The 14,464-nt window shown below is 43.8% G+C and overlaps 1 protein-coding gene across 1 annotated transcript in view; it reads left to right on the top strand.

Annotated features, from left to right (window-relative positions):
- SLC1A4 (solute carrier family 1 member 4) overlaps positions 1-14,464 on the top strand; it is a 35,312-nt gene that overhangs the window by 5,116 nt on the left and 15,732 nt on the right. Inside the window, 4 exon segments of the mRNA XM_039568542.1 lie at positions 4,749-4,791; positions 5,936-5,998; positions 11,047-11,213; positions 13,654-13,887. Coding sequence (XP_039424476.1) covers positions 4,749-4,791; positions 5,936-5,998; positions 11,047-11,213; positions 13,654-13,887 — 507 coding nt within the window.

The raw sequence follows: 14,464 nt of genomic DNA, 5'->3' as shown, positions 1-14,464 counted from the left end.
TAGGCTGACTTCTGGCTTTGAAGCTGATGGCTAGTTCTTAAAGTAAAGGTAAGCGTCCCTCTTTGGTTGTGTCACTTTCTGAGTCTGGAATCTCTGTTGAAGTACAGGGATTGCTGACTGATTTTTGTAGGAAGAACTCAGTGTTTTCATTCATGTGCCTGCATTGTCTGGCAGGGTTTTTTAGTAAGCCTCTGAACATTTCTGCTCCTCTCATTTGTTCCTTATACTTGTTGCCTTTTACTACTGACTCCCCCCAGTTACGTTTTATTTTCCAAGCATCAAAAATACAGACTGGACCAGTAAGGCAAAAAAGTATCAAATACCTGCTATAAGTAAGCACATTTTCAAGTTTCTGTGTGTTCCAACAAATGCACACACTCACAAATATGAGTATGTCCAGGACATGTGTTGTGCATCCACATATCAAAAAGCAGATGAGGAAAATTACTGTGTGACATTGAATAAAAATTTTGGGACAGAAAGAAAAATGAAGGTACTGAAGGGTACTGGGCTCTGGCATTTTGCCACAGATGCAATAAAGTTACTGTGAGTGGACTTGTACCATTGGAAAAAAACCCTGAAAACTGGAGATAACTAACACAGAATATTTTTTTCCTAGACTTCCTCAAAAAAAGTATGTTTTTCAACAGCAAAGTTTTCGGCCTCAGAAGTGGAACCTTTTTGTAAGAAGCAATGCAGGAGGAATGCGTAGTATTTTAGGGTTTCATTCCATTTGCCTGGATTTCCCTTCGTGCTTTTGCTGCCAGAGTAAAGTTGTTTGCAGAGCTCTAGCAAACGAATCATTTAGAAACAGTTGTTAATCATAATCCCTTACACATACAGTGGAGGAGTTCCTGTGTAATCTTCATCCCACTGGTGGTAAGATACAGGGCTGTAAAGAAGAGAGCAATTTGGCCATAATATCAAAATGGAGAAGGAGGAGAGTTACAGCCCCCCTTTTCTCCCTTTGCAGCTCCAGGTTCCCTTAGTCGTCTGGGATTCCCAAGAGTGGATGTTGCAGCTAAACTAAGATTTCTATTACAGCAGAAATACAGTGGGATCTTCCTGGGGAGTAATGGTCCATTTTTGACTGGTAAGAGCAGCTTTTCACAGGAAGAAAGGTGCATTTATCCAGCTGTGCATAGGGAGATGGTGTGATGAGCACAGTATTCAAGCAGGAAATACTCACACACTGAAACACCCGCCCTTGGTGCTGCTGCTTTCTTGTTCCTATTTTAAGAGGATCTGAGAGGGGTGCTTTCTCATCCTGTGTGTTGTGCAGGTATGTGGAGGTTTCCTGGCGCAGCCCAGCTGTTGCTTCAGCCCCAGGACGCAGCTGTCCCCCATGGCAGCTGTCCGATGGATTTTGCGGATTTTTTTGGGGCTGTCTGCGCAACTTGCAGCAGGCAGAGAGAGGCTTTTGTGCCTGGTGCTTGGTGAGGGGACTAAGTCTCTCTGTGCCACATACTTCACTTTTGTGGCACAAAGGAGGTGGGCTCTGTGCATGTGTGGAGTGAGGTGCCGGCAGCAGTGCAGCACCTGGGGTGCAGGGAGCACATCTGTCCCCCTGCCGTGGTGTGTTATTATGGCCTGTCTCGTTCGTGCCACATGCAGCAAGTTTTGTCTCCCTGCAGTTTGGGGCCAAGGCTGTCTGATCCCACACTGCCGTGCTGGACTCCTTATCACCCAGAGCCAGGGTTTGGCCAGTGCTGCGTTCTTGCGATAATCCACATCTGCTTCAAAGAGGCGACTGTGTTCTCTGGCACAGGGCATGGGGATGGGGCCATCAGAAACAGTCAACAATCCAGCCATACAACCAGGGTGATTTCCCTAAACTCCATGTTCACATTTGCTACTAGCTTTCAAAGCAAAAAAACCCTTCTAAATGTTTGGTCCTCACAGAAAAGCCAACTGGCGGACACCCAGTTTTCATTTGCATGCCCAATTACCCAGCTCATCAGCTTCCCTGTTTGTTGGTTCACCCTCATAGGAGGGATGTCCACACTTCCCCATGCGACTCCTCTGCTCACAGGGACAGAGCTGTGTCTGGGTTTCTGTGGTAGGTGAGCTTCACCTCACCAGGTGTGAGGAGCAAATGCTGCAGGCACAAGTCCACGATGGGCCCAGGCAGGTCACCAGCCAGCTTTTGTCTCTCCCCGGAGCACGCACCATCTTGCCCCGTTTTTTAGGCTGTGGTGGTGGTGCACAAATCCATCCAGGGGTAAGAACTTGTGATCTAACCCATCTGTAATTAAAGATGAATTTAATTCACATGCTGACTGATCTTAGGTGAGGAATGAGTGCAGTCTGTGCAGACCTTGTGCCTCTAAGATAAGCCATTTATCTGTTGATTGCTTTTTATGACGTGACACATTTTGTTGTTAAGCTTTGGGATTGGAAACAGGGAAGCAAAACATTATTTTATGTGGTTTTGGTATTTAGCAGTCAGATGTACTTAGAAGTTGGATTGAACAGAACATACAACTCCTTCTGAGCTGCTTGATTAAGATCCAAATTTTTTACTTGGCTAATTGTCAAGTCCTGTGACTGGTGCTGGAGAAATAAAGCAAAGTGTCTACTCTAGGTTCTTTTTTAGCACTATTCACATGTGAAGTAAGAACCTGCCCCTTGCCTTGCTGTAATAGGGTTGCTGGCATCACTTAACTATGTGCTTTAAGTATATGCTTGGAGATAAGTTAATGTTTGGTTACTGAGGCCCATGCCTGACATACTGTGCAAATTATGGAGGGTTTGGTTTCCTGGCCACATTTAAACACTGGAGAACCATGTTGTTTAGGCTGTAGGATTGCTTCCTTTGGTTTTGTTTTCATCAGGATGGAAAAGCTGATTTAAAGAAAAAAAAAAGAATTGATTTCTGGTTGCTTTTCAGTCTTTTTTCATCTCTTTGCTTCTTCAAAGTCCAGTCAGTTCTTTTTTTTAAAAAAGTAATCATCCTGCTATGAAAAGCTGAAAAGAAATATCCTTTTTTTCCCAACAGCATGGGCCCATTTGTATATGTGATATTTTACTCCTGATAAAAGCAAGTTTGCTTTTATTTTACTCAAGGTTTTTATCCACTAGGGAGTTCCAGCTGTGCAAGAACTGGAACAGCTGAATGGACAGCACGTTAGCTGTCCATTGATCTTATTTGACCAATTCTTTAGCGCCTTTGCAGAGGGAGAGCTCGCTCTCCTGCTTTCAGACAGACAGCTATATTGTCAGCTTTTGAGGAGAAAAAGTTGCTGTTTCTTTCATGCTTGGTGGAATGTAGACTCCAGAAGACAGATTATTCTTGCAGCAATCTTCCTAATGCACTTGTAGTGCAACTGAGAGAGAGAGGCTGAGGTATTTCACAGCAGATGAATGTTTGATGAAGTTCCATGGCCTTTACAGTTGTTGTCAAGGCTGTGGGAAAACTCCCCGTGTGGCAGGAGAACGGAGCCATGCAACCAAAAAGGCCAAAGTCCTTATCTGGGCCATATTTTAATCTCCCTCTTGCTTTCAAAGATTTGACTCTGCTGTTCCATTTCTTGCTCTGGTTTGGATTTGCACATTCCATGTCATTCGTGGAATGACCACAGCTGAAAGCCTCATTTAATGTTTGCCAGGATAACTACGGCAAAAATGGGGGAAAGTTAGCAGGGCACAGCCTGGAGGAAGCTGCAGCTTCCTCGGAGCAGCACAAGGAGCAAAGGATGGGGAGCAGCTATCCAGATGGTTTTTACCACAATTAACTGGCTCTGGGTAAGGTCTTCTGTTTCCTTACCGTAAGAGTTCTTGTGCCTCTGTGATGCCTTCTGCTGGCAATATTTTCTGCTCATACCCATCACCTTCCTAGCCTTGCCAGCTGGGGTCCTGCCCAGAGATCAGCTTTTATTCCTATTTTCCTTTCTGACACAGAAAACCAAAAGGTGTCATTTGGCATGGGGACACATACTCTTTGCCTATAAGGGGAGAAAGGAATTGTAGCATTAAAACCAACTGTAAGATGCCACAAGAAGCTTGGAAGAATTCCCTGCTTGGTGCAGTTCACTATTAATTTCCTGTCTGCATCCTGTATGCAGATACTGGATGCTCAGAGAGAGTGTACATCACTTTGCGTGCTGTCCTCTCTGCACTAACCTGATGCTAGATTGGCATTTCTGTATGAAGGCACTACTGGATCCAAATGTTCCTAGGAGTTGCCTGTACTTTCCATCTATGTTGTCAAAGCCCTTGCAGAGAAGTCTGGCCTGTGATATTGTTCTGCTCTGCCTTCGTGATCAGGGAAGCTGGCCTTGCTGTGTTGAAGGGTTAAGCCATTCTCGTAAGTGGATTTTGCTGATTGGATTGTCCTCCATGTTGATGCTGTGATCGAAGTGTAATCACATGAGCAATGTTAAAAATCTGCCTGACACTGGAGGCCACAAGCTGGTGCTGCAGCTGGTGTGGCTGAGCCAGTTTCTGTAGCCACTGGGCAATGGGTGTGTGTAACCACTATTGTTTCTGATTGCCTCTGGTGGCCCTGCCCAAGAAGTGAGGTGTGGCAGGCAAGTATCTGTCAACTCTTTCATGTGAGCTGAGGCATCCACACCTCTGGACACACAGCAAGCTCCTTGCTGCCACAGTGTCTTCTGTGCCACACACCTCACCAGCTCCAATGTGCTTGCCTTTGAAAAAGGAATTCTGTTTCTGAGAGCAGGATACATCGGTGCATTCATTTGAGAAGTTCTCCATGACGTATTGCATTTCTTGTTTGTCGTTTACAGAAACCTGTTTCCTGCAAATCTTGTTGCTGCGGCTTTCCGAACGGTAAGGTCTGTGTGGACTTTGGACGTGAGCTACAGTGCACAGGCTCTTTTATTGGAAGAGGACTGGAAAGATGGTGTAGGAAATACCAGAAGTTAATTTACTTACAGAAAGTGGGGTTTTTAAGAGCACATGATATAGTCAGACATACAACTTCCATGGAAAATGATTTGACAAGTATTCCTCAAACAAAAGCATATCCAAAGCCCATCTTTTCTACCTTCACCAAAAATATTCTTAAAACTTTTGGTGCCATGTTGGGCAGCAGTGGCAATCCTGCTTTGTGCCAGGCTGCTTACCATTTTGCAGGAGCTAGCTGGGAATCCCTTGGCTACATAGTTTAGAGCTGGGCTCAGAACAGACGAGGCTGAAGACTTCTAGGCTCCCACATGTGTGAGCATTACCCGTTGCCTGATGGTTTTATTCAGTAGTTTCCGTTGTATCCCTTGCTGGATTAATTACTCAGCCTGGCTTCTCTTCCAACAGAGACTATTTGGTGGGATGATTACTGGCACCAGAACATAGTGTGGTTTAAACTGATGGATAGGAGCTGTAGGGCTCCAAAAAGATTTTCATTTAGTTATTATTGCTAATTTTAGGTGTCAGGATAGAGAGGGTTGAGAATATTGTCATGGTGCAGAGTGATTCTTTGTGATACAGGAGCAGAACAATAACTTTTGCTTTCATGGTGTTCTGTGGGTTTGCTTTTGTATCAAAACCAAGGGCAAACTCTTAAAATCAAGTTCCATTTTGCATGAATATATAATGTGTGTATGTGTATGTATATATATATATATATATATTAAAAAAATGTATTCCATGAGTAAAAACAGAAGCAGTACAAAAATAACACCATGAAAAGGATATTCTGTGATGCCTCGAGTGTCGAGATTGCGTGTGTTCAGGGATGAAATAAAGCAGTCCTCTTTTCCTCTGTGGTGCTGTTGTCACAGGGAATTGACAAGGACAGAAGCTTTTCCTTCCCTCATATTTAAAGAAAACAAGCCCAAAGAAGTGCCCTGCTTTTGTGAGGTGTCTGGTTTATTTATCAAAGTAAACTGTTGCCCTAGATTTTAGATATTTTGCTGACAATTTTAATGCCTGCCTCACCATTTTTGTCTGGTTGTGGTTTCTTTCTTACCTGCAGTATGCGACAGATTATAAGATGCTGCTCAGAAACACTACCTCTGGAAACACCACATGGGAAAAGGTAAGGTTGCTTCTTAGGTTTTGAAACAAATTGTTGTCAGTAGTATTTGACTACTTCACAGCCTTTAATCCTTTCCAGCAGTCTTGGGAAAGAAACAAGTACTTTTCTTTGCCTGGAACTGAGATACACACAGGCTGGATGAGTACGCACAGCCACAAGAGAAAGCTGTGATGGAGAGTTGAGCTCAACGGATGTGACCCATGACACTTTATTTTTTTAGGCCGTGCTTTCTTAGACCTGGTCTCACTTGATCTAAATTTTAGTCAGTCTGCCTAATGTTTCCAACTAACTTTCTGTAGACTTGGAATTAAATAGCAATCAGGCTGGCTGAGTATGTCCCTTAAGCCTTACTCTTCATTAAGAGTTTGGAGAGAATGAATTTTTTTCCCTCTACCCAAGGCTCCTAAAAAAAAAAAAGAGATTTGTTGGGTTGAGAATTTTTTCTCATTGCTGAAATTTTGTTTGAAGCAGTAACAAGTGGTCTGAAGGAGTAAAAATTACAGACAGAACATTACCAATAGGCTATTGTTGCAGTGGTGTCAAAAAGGGAATTGATGTGTATGTGTAGACAAAGCAGAGAGTGGTATCTTCTATATGTAGCTGGTAGCTTCCAGAGATGCTCTGTATCCCACTGAGTGTCATTTCTCCTGCAGACAGGGCTATCAAACATGTTTGTTATTGGCCAGAGCCAACATGTTGCAGGCCCAGCAGTAATTACCATTGTCTTACAGGCAGCATGCTGTGAAACAGACCCAGGGTCCCAGCCTGCAAGGTGTCACCTTGCTCCAAATAAAGTGTCTCGTGTGCTGCCATGGGATTTTGGGGAGACTGGTCTGAGAAATTTCAAGGTGATTTTCTCTTCCTCAGGCTCATTCTGGCTGTCTGAGCTCAGTATCAGATGTTGGGTTACTATGTTTTTAATATGATTTGAATTCCCCTAGGGCAAGAGACTAGTAATGTTTGCATTTGTCATGGAAGGGCTCAGCTGGGGTTTGCACACCAGTTTGTAAAACCATCAAGGAAAAAGCAGTTTATGCTCCCCCAGGGAGCTCTGGAGCCTATCCCTGAGCACAGGAATCATTGGCTTCATTACCTTCTCCTCCCCATGCGTGGTGTGTGAGCAGGTGATGCAGAACAGTGTTTGCAGACTCTGCTTCCAGCCCTGGGCTGAACTTTCACCAGCCCTGGAGACAGGATGACAGGTGACTGGGATGATGCATGAACTGAGCAGGGGCAAAGCTGTGCCTTGCCTGAGAGCCTGGCATCACAGGGTGAGCAGTTCCACTGGGGAAGGAGGCAGCTCCCTCTGCTCGGCGCTGCCCGTGCCTGTGGGATTGCATTAGCCCAGATCTGCAGTCACCCCGTGTGATACGGATGCAGCCAGTGACTGCAGGATGCCAAGAGGGCACTTCCTCTCTCCGTGCCCTCCTGTCCTGGGGCAGTGCATGCCCCTGCAGCATCGTGCTGCTAGAAACGCGTTCGGTATGAAAGGCAGCGTGCGTTTAGAGTTGCGTGTTTGTTGCAGAGTGCACAGTTATTCGACATTTAAGCAGGGGTAAATGAAAGGGGAGCAAGTCTTACATTTATCTTCAGTGTCAGGTTTGATATGGGCTCCTTAGCAACCAAGCACGTATTAAGGCTTACCATATCCATTGGACAGAGTGCTGGCTGTCAAGTATTTTCTTAATGCTTGTTCAACACCATCGCTTTTCCTTAAGAGATAAGAATGCATCTTTTGGCCCTTTAAAATGCAAGATTATTTTTTCATTTTTCCTCTCTTTTTCCTGCTTATCAGTCTCCTGTTTGATGTAACATCAGAAAAAATATTCTGAATATGCCACTGGTGTCTGTTTTTGCCAACAGTTATGATGATGTAAAGGTTATTTCCACTACTACTTTTCCAAAACCTTTCTCAAGCTGTTGGAGCAAAACCAGAGCTGAGCTTCTTTAATTCCAGCAGACGCCCTTCTGTCTCTAGGGAAGAACAGACCAAATAAAAAGAGAGCATCATCTCAGTTTTGTTAGCTTAGTTTCAGTACTGGTCTGACCATAGTATTTATGGATAGATGAGGATTAAGTTTGGAAAGAAGAGTATGATTTTTGGATATCATAGTGACAGAAGTTTGGTTCCAGAGCAATAAGATCATATTCCTATCTACTTTTTTCTTTCTTCAGCAGAATATTTGAGTGAAGAGGAGAAATGTTTTCCTTCAACTTTCCGTACGAATAGTGTAGAGCAAAATTTTCCATTGATTGTATTTTTTTCCCCCCACTGGTTAATAGGCCCTGTCTTCTCTTGCTGATGAAATGAATAGTGGGGCACGTAGATGTTTGCTCAGCCATGTCCTTTTTTTGTTGTTTCACATGCTCACCTCATGTTTACCCAGCTTTTATGGCTACATCCTCTCTGTTGCTTTGGCAGCAAGACTTCCTGGGGCACAGACTATCTCACTTTACCGTCTGCAGGACAGGGACCCTGGGGGGGCTCAGTTCCTTTTCTGACAGGAGTAAAAATACACAAACCAGTTGTTGTTCTTCTTCCTCACATCACATGGCTGCATTTTCTTTTCAGCCACCTACTACTGGGACAGTTCAATGTCAGCAGTTGTTTCCTTGATAAGCATTTTGTTTCAAGAGCTAAAAAACAATGGGATCTTCAGAGAGATTCAAGGACCAGAAGAGCTCCATGAATCTTCCTAAGAGAATGAATAATTTCAGGCAAACAATAACATGTCCCATAGTTTGTCCAGGAATAAAGTTCTCAATAAAGCTGTTTTTGTTTGGTGTCCACAATGCTGCTTGGTTTGGCAGCCCCTTTGGGGTGATGCACTCTTCTGTTAGAGTACAAAAAGGCTGTTCAGCATCTGCCAGTTTTAGAGGCCGGGATTGTGAGGCTCTTCCGCTGAAGATTTACTGCTGGACTCATTCCATATTGTGTCGCAATGAGGTGGAATTCCCTGAATGCTGCTGCAGATCGTCCCCTTGATTTGCAGGGAAAAATTTCTTGCAATATGTTACTGCTCTGGGCAAGTGGTGCATCTTCTGCCTACATCTGCAGTGATGAGAGGCTATGGTGAATGCTGTGTGTTGTAAAGAAATTGGTGAGAGAGAGAGAGGAGAGCAAGACCTGAAAGTGGGGACAGGATGACAGCGAATAGAGGGAGACAGCTCGCAAGGTTTTGGCAGTGGCACACACAGTCATCCTCTGGTCACCAAGAGGTCAGGGGGTCCCCAGATCACAAAATCTAGGCTTGAAGGGCTAGTGAATGTGAGCACTTGGAGAACAGCAGCAGCAGTTACCACAGTGCTGGGAGTAAGGTGGAGAGACACCTCTCCAACGTTGAAAGAAGACCATGTACTGTCATTCTGAAGAGTACAGAGTTTCTCTCCCAACAACACCCAGGTCAGAATGCCAGGCTCTTGCAGCACTGAAACACTGAATTTCTGTTCCACAGCGAAGTTTTATATATTTTTTTTCAGAATGAGAACCAAAACAAAAGAGTATTCAATGTTTTTAGGACTTTTTGTACGAAAGGTTTGGGCGCATTATGGTAAAATTCTGTTCCACCTGAACTTCTCATATTAATCCTGTATCAAATGAACCCAGTATAAAATGATACATATTATAAAATAACATCCCATGTACACACACAGTTTGTTGATTAATGGGAGGGTGTCATTTTTTTGGTCTTAACTTCTCTAACCACAGAAGAGTTTAGAGCTTTCAGTCACAAAAAACCAGAATATAGCCAAAACCATCCAGACAGAGAAGTGTTACTGTGTGTAACAGCATATTTCTTCAGACATCTCTGGAAATACACTGTGCCTCATGTTTAATATCTGTCCATGTTCTCAGTTCTTTCAATCAGACATCAAATAAATAGTGGCAGCTTAGCCCTGAACAAGCAACTAATAAAAAATTGCAGATTCCATATCTAATTATTTTTTACCTAGCAAATAAAAAAAGCTAGCACCTTCACTGTTTGTAAACCCTTCTGTTAACAGCAGTTTAGCCTTCCTGCTTTTGTGTGTAATTTATATTTTATCCCCTTCCCTGCAGGACTGTGTTTCCACCTGCCATTGAGAGACAGTCCAGTTCAGCAGTGTACTTCCAGCAAAAACATCATCTTAAGCAGGCTCGTTTTATCAGATTTAGCAGATCAGTATCCTGAGTTCTTTAGTCAATATTCATTTCAAGCTTTTAGCTCAGAATGTATTTTTCTTTCCTAGTGTTGAGCTAGTGTCCACTTAAACTAGCCAAAAGGCCAAAACTTGTACACAAACCTCATCTGTTATAGAAGTTCTTCCAAATAAAACAACAATTTAACATGTTGAGTTTGTACTGCCAAGTTGGGGGGAAAAAAGAAACAGTTTGTCAAAACAATTATATTTTTATGTAGCCACAAGAGCACTCATTCAGTTCATATGATACTACACTGCCAAAGAGAGCTCCAGCTCTCTTTGAGAAGCAAACTGTGAAGGACTTACATAGCAGACCTGTGGGCAGACTAGTTTTTGTTAATAGGTGGATCCTGTTTTTTATCCTCTCACTTTTCCCAGGCAGTGACATGGTTTCTGAGAAGGGGAGCAGGTATCTCCCACAGACATGGACAGATGAAGGAGTAGGCTGCTACAGTTTGCTGCCTTTCTCCCCTCTTTTTTGCTTCATAATACTGTTTTATTTTCTTGGGGTTTTCACCTTGGTATCATCATTGCACCAAAATCATGAGTAAATGGGAGTTTTTGTGTTCTCAGTGACCTTTTCAGGTCACTGAGAACATAAGTATTATATTGAAGGGCACAAGGGGAGGTAGTAGCAGGCCCTTTCCTTCTCCAGTGAATCCATGCCAGCCCATAGCTAGGGACGTTTGTATCTGAACTGTGTTCTGATCTCTTTGATTCCCTCCAGCAAAATAGGTTCTTCCTTTCCAAAATAGGTTCTGCATGTTGATTTCAGATCAGTCAGGCAGCAACAAAATGAGGTGACCCTTTTGTTAAGTTTTGTGCTATTCTCACATGTAACAAGCCTTCTTGTTTTGTCTCTGCAGGTCCCTGTCGGTACTGAGATCGAAGGGATGAACATCCTGGGACTGGTGCTGTTCGCTCTGGTTTTAGGAGTGGCACTGAAAAAGCTTGGCCAGGAGGGGGAAGATCTGATCCGTTTCTTTAACTCATTCAATGAGGCAACAATGGTCTTGGTTACCTGGATTATGTGGTAAGTGTGTGACTGCACTACAGTCTAAGGCTGATTTGTCTTTTTTATCCTGCCTATTAATGAGCAAATACATTCTTTCACTTGCTTCCCTGGAGTCTAAAGTTTATGGGGTGAATGTTGCTCTGATCAATCCTACAAAGCTTTTGACTCCAAAAAAGTTTGTTAGTTAGGGACTGGAGCACACTGAACTTTCTCATTAGGCAAGAAACCAGCATTGGAGGAGGCAGCACCTCTAGAGAGTGGTTCAGGCTACCTAAGCTGGGGTAGGAGCAGCCTCCTGGCTGGGTTTTCCATCAGGTAGGATGAACCTTGGCCTTAGAGCAGTATCATGGCCGTCCTTGTGTAGCTATATGGATTTAGGCTGCTCCTGTGGCACCAGCAGTACTAATACCTCACATACAAAATTAAAAATATTCATAAGGATAGCTAGCAAACAAATGAACAGTGGGACATTTCTCACTCCCTTTCCAAAGCTGGTGAAAAAGCTGTAAATGTACCTTAGCAGGAGTATTTTTTTCCTTCTTCATTCTGCATTTTTTATTTCTACTGTTTTCCTCTCCCTAAGAAGTAGAAGGGTTTTAACAGAACACCTGATTTTACACAGTTAGTTGCTATCATTAGGGATTGAAAAATTCGGTCTCCAAGCAGCTTAAGCTTTTTGCTGTTGAGTGTAGTTCCTTGGACACTGAATACTGATAAGAGGCAGTTCATGTATTCAGCTTATTCAGTGCTAGCACTTCAAGCCAATCAGTTGGTATGTAATCTTTTATTTTGTGGCTTATGGGGACCACTGCTGACCCTTAACAGTGTAGCCCTCACTTGTTCTCTTTCCTTTCTTAAGGCTCTTGTGTAGTCCTGGTATTTATTCAAGATCTGTCAAGCTGCATGTGCTTCCCAAGGGATACTTTGGAATGGTGAAATCATACGAGCAGGAGCAGAGGCAGCTTGAGCTCATATCTGGTCCTGTTCAACAGCCACTCTCGTGTTTAGCAGCGCTTCCGTCTCAACTTCCAGTTCTTTCCTCTCCGGCCTCCCTCTTCAAGGGGAGGAATTCAGTGTTCATGTTTGCAGGGCTTGGGCAGGACCAGGGCTCAGCTGGATCTGGCTAATCAGGGACCTCAGAAACACAGTTCGAAGGCAGAATTGCAGAGGCTAAGTGGGGAATGTTCCATAGGCCCCCCTAGAGATTTGGCCAAGGGAGGACAGAGGATGCTCCCATGGGTCTGGGACGTAGGGAGATGCTCTCTGCATGGAACAGGGGAGCTGCAGAACCACTGAGGGAGAGGCAGGCCAGGAAGAAGTGAGTGATCTGAGCAGCCTGAAGGCTTGCCCACCTTTCCAGACCTTTGCATGCTTAACCAAACCTTCAGAAGTTTGTCCTGACTCCACAAATCAGCTTCTCTGAACATGGGCATTGGATTCTTTATTCCTGAGATGTACAGCGAAACCTTTTGTAGTCACATGATTTCCTGGGGCAGGATTTTGGGGAGCTGGATGATCTTTTAGTATTTCATAATCTTAGAAGCAGAAAGGGATGGAGCGTGGACAGCATCAGCAGAGGTGCTCAGACACAAACATCCCAGTAGAGCTTAGGAAGGAGCTGGCCCTGGGCCTGCAGTGATTCACACAGTTTGTTTAGAGCTGCTGTGCTGTTGGTACAAGGGCAGTTCAGTCTTTCCAGGGCTGATCCCAGCTGCATTACTGGGACCAAAGGTGTGGCTGTGGCCTGCAGGTGGCCCTTCCCCTGGAGCAGTTCCAGGTGCTCTTGACAAAGGAAACTTCAAACAAATGCTGACGTGGCATGTTTCTAGATGAGAGGCATGGATGTGTGTGTGCCTGGCTCTTGGCTTGGGGGAAGCTCTGGAAGCCTGATCATTTAACTTAGTCCTTTTTAGGCAAATAGCAGAGTTAATTGCTGTCTTTGGCACACTCATCAGCAGCCTTTAGCTGAGCTCTCTGGTATGTGCACAGCTTTCTCTTAACACCCACTGTGTTGGCACCCCATATGTCTGTGATTTTGATGACCTGACTCTGTACTCGTGCTGTGAGTTTCTGCATGTGTAAGACCAAACACTTTCACCCCTCTCTCTACTTCAGTGATACCATACTGCTCCTTTCCCCTCCCCACTGATGTCTTGTCCTGGTAGCTCCTGGCAGCATTCCTGCTTCCTGCTCGCCTTCCCTTTGGCACTCTCCTAGCTGTTTCTCTGAGGGCATAAGTGAACAGACCTTTTAAAATTTGACTGCTTACCATCCACCAAACAAGAGTCTTAGAAAAGCCTTCCAAATTTGCCTAACCTGAGCATGTGGTGAATAAGGAACCACCCTTCAGTAGGTGGAGCAGATTCTTTAGCAGAATGTTATCTCCAGGATGGAAAATGTAATGTTTTCCAAGGCTTCTTGTTTGCACTTAATGACAGCCAGTATTTCATTTACACAGGTATGTACCTATTGGCATTATGTTCCTTGTTGGGAGCAAGATTGTGGAAATGGAAGATATTGTGCTTCTGGTGACCAGTCTGGGAAAATACATCTTCGCCTCTATCCTGGGCCACGTCATCCATGGAGGAATCATTCTGCCGCTTATTTATTTTGCAGCCACACGGCAAAATCCCTATCGTTTTCTCTTAGGAATTATCACACCACTTGCCACTGCCTTTGCCACTTGCTCCAGGTGGGTTTCTGTGCCACTTCTGGGATTATAGCCTGGTTATGTTTGTCACCCTAAACTGGCTGTATCCACTTTTAGTTTTAGGTGTGAATATTGTTCCTGAGATTGCGAAAAGAGACTTCTGAGCATAGAGAGTCCCACTACTGTCAGCAGCCTGCTACACAGCACATGCTGATAATTAGCTGTTGAAAACAATTCCTCAAAATATTGGGACTGTAGCATGATGCTGATTTGGAAATATCTTGGAAAAAAAAATTAAAATTATTGTCTTTAAATGATCCTGCCAGCTGTCCTTTCAATTTTAAGTAAAGTGAGGGTCAGTAGTGAGAGACTTTGTCCTCAGAAGTTTACTTATTAAAAGTTCAGAATGACCTGGAACAAATTTAGACTTACTTTTGTAAGAGCAAAGTGGACTTGCTAGTGTAAAGGAATTTAACATTATTGATTTCAGAGATCTGGCCCTATTAAGTTTTATTTCTCATAACCAAACTATTGAGCATGTCATTTACACTTTTCTCAAGTACAAACACCTGATCAAATAACACATCTATAACACCTGAACAAACAACATTTCTATATA

This window comes from Corvus cornix, chromosome 3 (genome assembly GCF_000738735.6).
Source record: "Corvus cornix cornix isolate S_Up_H32 chromosome 3, ASM73873v5, whole genome shotgun sequence".
Taxonomy (NCBI): domain Eukaryota; kingdom Metazoa; phylum Chordata; class Aves; order Passeriformes; family Corvidae; genus Corvus; species Corvus cornix.
Note: the sequence above shows the minus strand (reverse complement) of the source record. Positions and strands in the feature narration are given on the sequence as shown.